Source organism: Botryllus schlosseri, chromosome 14, assembly GCF_051294905.1.
Source record: "Botryllus schlosseri isolate E-star chromosome 14, Bs_hap1, whole genome shotgun sequence".
In the NCBI taxonomy this organism is placed as follows: Eukaryota; Metazoa; Chordata; class Ascidiacea; order Stolidobranchia; family Styelidae; genus Botryllus; species Botryllus schlosseri.
In genome coordinates this window covers 258,064-267,597 of record NC_137249.1, presented here as the reverse complement: position 1 = coordinate 267,597, position 9,534 = coordinate 258,064, and the positions used below count along the sequence as shown (strand labels likewise).

The 9,534-nt window shown below is 42.2% G+C and overlaps 1 protein-coding gene across 1 annotated transcript; it reads left to right on the top strand.

Moving 5' to 3' along the window:
* Positions 1-7,413: 7,413 nt before the first annotated feature.
* Positions 7,414-9,346, top strand: LOC145455451 (uncharacterized protein C1orf50 homolog). The gene is made up of 5 exons (XM_080333427.1): positions 7,414-7,782; positions 7,842-7,963; positions 8,121-8,198; positions 8,687-8,827; positions 9,060-9,346. Exons 1-5 carry the CDS (start codon positions 7,770-7,772, stop codon positions 9,219-9,221), a joined length of 516 nt encoding a protein of 171 aa, XP_080189553.1. The 5' UTR covers positions 7,414-7,769; the 3' UTR covers positions 9,222-9,346.
* Positions 9,347-9,534: the final 188 nt, after the last annotated feature.

The following is a 9,534-nucleotide window of genomic DNA, read 5'->3' as shown; positions in this document are numbered from 1 at the left end:
AATTTGCTTCAATCCTTGCAGTTAAGAAGACACTATCAAAAATTTCTTCGCGGATTCTCTACTACAGATTCTATTCATCAATTCCACGGCGTTCGGTACGAGCCAATACCAACCAGAGCAGAGAAGAGTAACTACGAAAACATGGCTTGCTGATAAATTGTGCCCAACCTGATTCATTAGGCAATTCTGTTTGACGTCACAGAATCGCTTGCTTGACATTTGATAGCCTCTGCAAAGCTCTAACTTCCACTTTTAGAAGACCTGTCGCAGAACTACATTTAGCTACAAATAATTTCACCGAAGATTAATCCATGATATCCATTGCTGAACAAAATGCTACTGAGATAAATCCCAAACCGTCGCTGCGAGTGACTTATGTCGCCTACTTCTTCTCCACTCTCAGAAATATTTTACTCCACTTTGTTTATTTTTGATCACGTGTTTCCGCAAGAGGCGACCTCGTCATTCATTGTAGATTACTAACCTACGGAGATTAGTAATCTATACATCCATCCTTGCGATCAGTATCGGTTATAGGGTAGAGAAGAGAAGCCGTGATAAACCTCCGGTACTACGGAGTGGTGGTGACATATATCGTCCGCTACGTAAGCATACCAACCTACGGTTCAATACTCGCCAGTGGTCGGGGGTTTATCTGGGCTCCTTCTACCATTTTCACCCTTTCTTGCAGCGTCTAAAAAGCCCAGAGAAAGACCCGATGAAGAACGAAAGATCAGCATGGAACTCTGCAACATCAGGCACTATAGACCGAGAACCAGTGCAGATTGAGAGGCCGTACGATGTCGTTTCGGCATCTTCCATATCTTCATGACATTATGTATGGGTATCGCGCTGTACATTGCGTGTCTCGAGCTTGTAAGATATAAATGCCTGCGATTATTAGTTCAAAATAAGATGCTACATCTGAGACTAAGCCCAAAGTTCCTCGTGTCGGCTGATGTTTGCCGATAGATACAAATTCACAACTTCTATGAAAACGTAAAACCTTAGACCTCAAACTTTCATCAACATTACCACATATTTAACCACATGATACAGGTCTGCATGCGTGAAAATGTATTTCCATCTGTTCTACAAAATAGTTTGGCATTTCCAACCCATACCATAGGCCTCTAGCCTCTTGTACACATAGGACCGAAAGAGCATTTCGTCAGCCCCCCCCCCCCACAAAACGTTGGTCTTGGGCCCTCACAGGGTGATAAACAAAACGTCTTCGCCGCTCCCCATCACCCTATACCAGGGGTGGGCAAACTTTTGAGCTCGCGGGCCGCATTCAACATCTGAATCCATTCGCGGGCCGCACTATATAAAATTGGGATCATAACCCAAAACGCAATATTGCTGGTATTTGATTATATAGTGAGGACATGGACATAATATATATGCTTATTTGAAACAAACCAAACATTGCTATGATGATATCGTACACGCGCCAGAAACAATGGCGAGATTTTACAGGCTGGTCGACCTCAATAACCAATTTGTCAAAACTATAGAGATGAAAGTCTGTTGTCCCGATTCTTAGAACAGGATTGAAATTTAAATCTGTGACCACACTGAGCAGTGATCTGTTCATAGATTTATCAATTCCGCTTTGGGTTCAGTTCCAGGACACAGAATGCTGACAGCATCATAACCATGTTAGCTTCAAGCACGCTTCTACTATACGTGTAGATTTCACGCCCCCTTATCGTCATATCACAAAACGCAACCAGGATGATATAGCAAACCTAATGGATAGTTTGGTGGCATGGGAGGTTACGACTATTGATGAGAGATTTTTAAATATCAAATTCACAATAAATCAAGAGCAATAATTATGATATGGAAGTAAATCGCGCGAAGCGCGAAAAAAATTTCAGTTAAGCTCAGCTTCGCGATCCCCTTCAGATGCTTTCATGACCCCAAGGGGCACGCGTCCCCCAGGTTGAGACCCATGGCCTTAGAATTATCATGGTGAAATATACTAAGAAAAAGTTTAATCAAGTCCCCGCATTAATTCGATTTTTAGTATGCATTTTCTCAATATTTTTAATGAGTTTCTATAGACTCTCGCGGGCCGCACAGAACGGTGTTGCGGGCCGCATGCGGCCCGCGGGCCGTAGTTTGCCCACCCCTGCCCTATACGTTTTACCGCTACTTATTAGCGAGATTTGTTGTGCTGTTAAAGGAGTCAGCGTATGCGAATTTTTTTTATAATTAATGATTAAAAAGGTCAATATATGATCGGGGGGGGTGGCCCGAGCTCGAAGGGGGTCCAAAATTATTTCGTGAATTAGCATAAATTATAAAGTATTTTTTGAAAATTTATGCAGCTTTTTCCAAAATTTTTCGCGCCAGGCGCGATATCAAGTTCTCAAATATCTTCATTTTTGGGTACTCTTCACCCAAGAAAAAATACGCAAGATTTATAGAAATGGGCATATCGGCGTTGGCCATTACCGTGCCGCGACGCACCAAGATATAAAGTTTTAGGCCATGTAACATGTGACCCCAAGAAATGTGCCAGAATGATCGGCAGCGAGAAAACCTTGGCCGAAAAGAACCGCGCTCATGCTGATACGTATAGGTTTAATTGTCCATATGCACCTAAATGACCGGCGCCGAATGTTCCTGTCTTAGCAATCTGAACCTCACAAGATAAATACCATCCCGCAGGGAAATATCATACGCCAGTGAAGAAATACCAATTTGAAATCGTGTGCGTCTTTTAGTTTAGTACATTTATGCTATTATATATATATTGATATAGCGGATGTCACGAAATAACATCAATAAGGAATTCATACCAACGGGTCCGTCCGCCTGAAGATGTTTAATTAGCCTATTATTTACGGGCCCTACAGTTTCCAACACACCTCTCTCATCTCTACCGGTAAATCTGATAACGCGAGCAGAGAGGACCAGAAATTGATAGCAATATATATGCAATTCCCGATCTTATTGACCGATTTTATTATGAATTATTGACAATTTTCGCGCTTGACGCGTGTTCACTAAATAGTACAACTAATTTCGCGGTAAAAGCGAACAACGTGATGGGGGAGCGTCGGTTTATCACCCTATCGGAGCCCAAGACCCTATAGCTTTTTTGCGGGGCCTGACGAAGCGCTGTTTCGTTCCTGCCAACAGGTATACGCCCGAAGATATTTAATTATTATTGAGTGGCCCCAACTTTTCACTCACCTCACTCCGCTCTACCGGTAAATCTGATTACGTGAGTAGAGAAAGGATAAAAATTGATAGCAATGTATAAGCAATTCTCGATCATATTGACCGATTTAATCATGAATTATAAAAAAAATTCGCGGCTTCGCGTGGAAAGTCGAGAAACGCTAACCCATTAAACGGGTGGTAAAAGCGGTAAACAACGTATAAGGCGAGGGGGTCTGGGGGCGAAGCCCCATAGAAGTCTGGTTTATCACCCTATGGGGGGCCCAAGACCAACGTTTTGGGGGGGGGCTGACGAAGTGCTGTTACGGCCCTGGTGAGGTGTGTCTTGGAAAATGTAGAGCGCCCGTAAATAATAGTTAAAGATATTCGGGTGGACCTATTGGTATATACATGATGTTATTTCATAACGCTCCTGTCTGCTATGTCAAAAGATATTGAATTCGCCCAAACGTACTAAACTAAAAGACGCACACGACTTCAAATTGATATTTCTACACTGGCAAGTAATTTTTATCTGCGGAATGGCATTTGTAATGTGGGGTTCAGATGGCCAGGACAGGAACATTCGACGGCAGCCATTTATGAGCCTATGGTGAATTAAACTAATGTAGACTACATATACACCGAGTTTTCGGTCAGCATATAAAAGCGGTCCTTTTCATCATCATTATCATCATTGATTTATTAGCAATTTTATCAGTTCAATACACCACAAAAATGCGATACAATGAAAAGATAGAAAGGTGTCTAAGCGACTTGGAGTATAGTCTATGGATTCATACGTACCCACCTTGGCCTAGTGGTTCCGAACGTGGGCGATATCGCCCCCCAGGGGGATATTTGGCGGACTAGGGGGGCGAAAATGACGAAGGGGGCAATAGGGGGCGATTTCGCGTCAAACCTTTTTTTTAGTCAACCCACAGAAATTTAGTTGCAAAAGTGTCAAATTCGACATCATGTCGAAAAGTTGACCTTTTTTTTAGTTAAACCGCCGGTGAATACAGATTGTATGCCCCTTTCTCGTTACACAAAATTTGGGGGGCGATGATCGGTGTTGAGCTTGAAAAGGGGGCGTTGGGTCAAAAAAGGTTGGCAACCACTGGCCTAGACGACGATGTAAAGAGGAGGCATGCACATTAAATGAAATGTAAAGAAGATAGGACAAAATGGGGTGGCATGTCATGGAAGGCGAGATCGATAGGTCAGTCGTGGTCCGGTAATCTTGAGGATGTACTAGTATTCATTTAGCAGTGATTGCTTTTTGTAATTCGACTTGAATTTGGATGCTCGTCGACTGTCGGATAGCCGGCGGGATACTGTTCCACACATCAGGTCCGGCATATTTGATGGAGCGACGATGATCTTTTCGGTCGATCATATGATATTTGGACGACGTGGATGCACGTGTGTTGTACTTGTGCGCTTTTGATTCCGAGGTAAAAAAAAAGTCATTAAAATATTCGGGGCAACGGCCGCAATGGATCTGATACATAAACTTGGCGATTTCTAGTTTCCGCATATCTTCTATGTTAAGGACACCGAATCTCTTCAGCAGTGACTTGTTGGAGGGACAACCAGGCCCCTGTGGGACTCTAGCTATGATACGTAGCCAAGGTTTTCTCGCTTCCGATTGTTCTGGAAAACTTCTCGGAGTCGCATGTTACATGGCCTAAAACTTCATATATATTGGTGCGTGGTGGGCGTGTGGCTCTATAATTTATGTTAACTCACGAAATAATTTTGGGCCCACTTCCAGCTCGCCCCCTCCCCAATTGGGGGGTTTGGAGTGTGACCGTTACGGTCCTGCTTGTACGTATAGGCCCACATTTTCATTTTCGTCGGCATCGTAACTCGTCAAGAGCACTGATGGTCTTGCAATTTTCACACTCTGGTGAGAATGGTATCGGCAGATGTCAGCCTTAGCCATACACATTCCCATAGCAAGTGAAGGGCAAAATTCATCCCAGTGCCAGAGACCTACTATATAAGCCCGAAAATGGGAGGGTTGCGGCGTAGGCCTATATAACTCAATCCCGCTCCATTCATCACTGATCAGCTGTGGCCGAATGCCAGTGAATACGTGGAATTTTAAATCCATACCATTTATCACCAATCATCATATACCTTACATTATTCGTGATAGGTCATAATCAGTATATTGCCATGCCCTGCCATGAGGCTCAATAATGAACTAACAGCTCAAAATGTAATATGCAGAGAACCAGGAGATATTGGCCACCTACATTATTCTCGCATGGCGACCGGTAGGATATGCAACAACAATCGAACGGGCAATCGTATTTTGCTTGGAATGATAAGGGCATATGATTTTATTCAAATTCAAGATTAATCAGGTCGCACCGACAAACACCAGAAGCTGGTATATTTCCTGAGAAACAATCGTTCATTTTTAGACTGAGTTATAGACGATTGCTTCCATCAGGGCTATCTCGAACAGGCGAAGTGCGGCTATGTGCGGGTTCGATTGGAGGTGCTCTTGGTTTGAGTGAGGCCACGACCTATGCAGATAAATCGTGCATAGTGCAAGCAAGCAAAAATCGTTCGAATCTAAATGCAGTAGCTCTTTGCTGCGACCTTACGAGCAAAGGTCATGACTTTCTGCTATGCTCATTGCTCAACAATGCCAAATTATAGCCAAATTCGGTGACATGCGATATACAGATAGGCAGGCCTGGTTTAAAGAAATACACGATAATTCCGGATATGTTATGTTTGGTCACTTCTAGAGGAGTGTAGACGGAGATGTTTCCCTTTGGGAGGGTCTTCTGTAATTCGAGAGTGAAGGAAATCCACCACCTTACTTTGCCGCGACCTAACCTTGTCAAAAAGTCAGTATCAGTATTAGTTTAATAATAATTTTATCATTCCAAAACATCAAGATACTGCGATACAATGAAAAGGTCGGCTCAGAATATGTCGAAACGAAACGACACATTCTTTAAAATCGGATATCCATCGGGGCATAGGCATTTGTACGTAGGCCTACAGTCTAGAATGTAAACGTTTACATTCTATACCTACAGTGTACCCCGGAAGGCGAGATCTATGTGGCAGATTGTGGTCCGGTAATTTTGAGGACAGACTGATATTAATTCAGTAGGGAGCTGCTTTCCTCCTTGTATTTCGACTGGAATATGGACTGCAATTTGGACGTGCTCGGCGACTGTCGGATTGTAAGCGAGATACGTCTTTTCCACACATGAGGTCCGCCATACTTGACAGAGTGATGATATTTCAAGTCGTCCATATGATAGTTGTGCTTTGATTGCGAGGTAAAGAAGTAATTGCAATTATCGGGACCTATCCGCAATGAAACTGATACATAAACTTGGCTATTTATAGTCTCCGCATCATCATCATCATTGGTTTATTAGCAATTTTATCAGTTCAATACACCACAAAAATGCGATACAATGAAAAGACAGGAAGATGTCGAAGCGACAAGGAGTAGTCTATGGAATCTGACACCCACCTTGGCCTAGGCGATGTAAAGAGGAGGCATGCACACTGAATGAAAGTAAAGAAGATAGTATAGAAAAAGAATAATTTATTTTTTTATTTTAGGACACTGAATCTTTTTAGCAGGGATTTTTTGGACGCACAACCTGGCCCCGACAACTGCAAGTCATGACATTGCACATCACGTAGCCTACTGAGTACGGATATCCGCCCGAATTACAGATATGATGGATATAATCTCCGCGACCGTTAGCTAGCGATAATGAGCTCAATGTTATGCAACCTCTTACGCAATCCTAAATGAAAAACACAACAAACTATAAAACACATCCGTTACACGTCTCGTACTCCTGTTTACGAGGACGCGGCCTTCTAGTTGATGTCGGCGCGTTTCATGGTATTAGTGCTTGTGTGCCGTTGAGGTACTTGATGACTGTTATTTAACAGAGCCAGTGTATTATAGCAAGATGCAGTCTGCAGACACCGGTACTCCCCAAAAGGATCATCCGATGTGCATGTGGCATGTTACGTTTGTAGCGGCTATGCCGTTGTCGTTGTAATGAGGATATATAAGCGTTCTGTTCAATTCAAGGTAGGGAAATTGTTCAAACGATTGTATGTATAAACCGCTGGCTATTATAAACTGAAATTTAAACACACTTGAATTTGGGAGCAATTTTCGTGATTGCACTGCAGGGGATTCGACAACCCGCAATCATATACGGATTCGGGTATTATTTATGTAAATTTGAAAATACTGCAACTCGAGATAAAATATGCACAGTAGGCTAGTTGACATCTTGTGTAATTAAACAAACTGCTCAATATTATGGCCCATAATGAGGTATTGTACTTCTATAAATTATTGTTTGCTGATAATCCAATCCATAGGGAGGGATGAAGGAATGAAATGCAGAGAACACTATGAAGTACAGAGACATTCAGATATCATGTGGTTCACATTGCTACAATGTACTGCTGCCACTAAATGAGCTATGCCTATCAATACTATCATGGCATGCTCCTATTCAACCAGAATTGTAAGTGTGTAACACTGGCAGAAAGCCTATTTATAAATCACAAAGAAAAGTAAGATGTCTAAACCAGGTGAGTTGACAAAGCAGCTAAACACAATAGAAATCTGTTCTGACGATGTAACTTCACAGCAAACTCCAATCAAGCCGTCGCAGTCCGCTGCGGAGATTTCTCAGGTCAAGCTCATCTTGTTGAGGGCAGTCGGCCAAGAAATCACGAAGATCTGGTGAATCTCGCTCGTCAGATACAACAGGTCACATTTTTTTGAAATGTTGAGGATTTTGGCAGAATTCTAGTTGTCTGATTATCCTAATTAGAACGAAAGGCCTGTAATCTAATTCAAGTAAAATTATGTATGAATCAGAATGTTCATGATTATAATGACTGATTGACGCGTTACTGTGCTGCAGGCTGATTCATCTGTGAAAGCGGCCGCGGGCTCAAAACTGAGAGCGATTTTGGAACAAATGAAGATGCTACAGGAGCAGGTTTGTTATCAAACAATTGAGGCGGTCGAAGTTTCCATCATTGGCACTCGAGTAGAATTAACGTCATAAAGTTTTACACAATTACAGGTAGCAATTTCATTGTTGGTCAAAACTAGTTATAAGGCAGTAAAAAATGGAAGGTGTGAAAAGTACTCAAGTCATTTCAAAAAGTAGATTTAGTCCGAGGTTCAAATATGTTTAGCAGCTACTTCTGAAGTTCAGTTGTCTATTCCGCTCGGCAAAAGGTGATTTCACTCAAAGTGTTTCAAAGTAATCCCCAAACTATTTTCTTTTTCATAAAATCCCCAAATAGTTTTCCCTAAACAACACAACCACTCAAGTATGTACCCAAAACCTACTTGGAAAGTTCGAAAAGTACAAGCCCTTTGTCACTAACCTGGTGAACACCTCTGGTAGTGAGATTGTTTGGAGAAAACTATTCGTTGTTTTATTTTCCTATCATATAAAGTCTCTCCTTATTGACGCAGGCCCAACGAGTGTTGGAGGAAGCGAAACGTGACGCCGACCTTCATCATGCAGCTTGCAATTTCAAGAAGATTCCCGGAAAACTTTACTATTTGTACAAGCGACCGTCGGGCCAGACCTATTTCTCTATGCTGTCATCAGAGGCGAGTTCACCGTTTGTGACTAGGCCTGAGCAAAATCGAGTGCTTGAGTGATTCAATTCTGAATTTAGTCGAGTGCCACTCGTTATAATGTCTCAACAGTATGAATAATGCGGAAAGTGTAATTATGTGCCTTTTTTGTGACCACAAATAACGACCACATTTGAAGATAATTTGTTATGCAACCCCTATTTGTGACGTGATTGTCCGTAATGTCAGCACGATTTGAATTCAGGAATGGGGGTCCGGCTGTCCGCACGAGTTCCTGGGGTGCTACAAACTAGAATTCGACATGACCTGGACAGCGTACGGAGACTTGGAACAGCGTCAAAGCGATAACTCCATGATCGAGAAACTAATCAACCAGAGGCTTCAACCGTCACTGACTTTTCAGTGAACTCTGCACCCTGGTCGGACTCGTGCAATCTACCAGATTTTGAAAACGGAACCTACCCACTTTCCAAAACTACTACTGAATTTTCAAAACTGGAAACTACTGGATTTTTTAGTAAATCTTGGATCTAGTCATGACTTTTCAAAATCCATAACAACTACTACAGTGGTTCTCAACCTTTTTGTCTTCGCGGACCCCAACAAAGTTTTAGTTCAAATTTAGCTCAATTCTCATACAATGTACGAATGATAACTGTAGGCTTAGTGATAAATAGCAACAAAATGATTGTTCTTGAAAATAAGATACTATCCATCTA

Bases quoted from the DNA above. Each gene is read 5' to 3' on its own strand.
- LOC145455451 (XM_080333427.1), top strand. The intron at 7,964-8,120 runs GTCACATTTTTT...ACTGTGCTGCAG, and splicing joins TCGCTCGTCAGATACAACAG to GCTGATTCATCTGTGAAAGC. The intron at 8,199-8,686 runs GTTTGTTATCAA...TTATTGACGCAG, and splicing joins TGAAGATGCTACAGGAGCAG to GCCCAACGAGTGTTGGAGGA.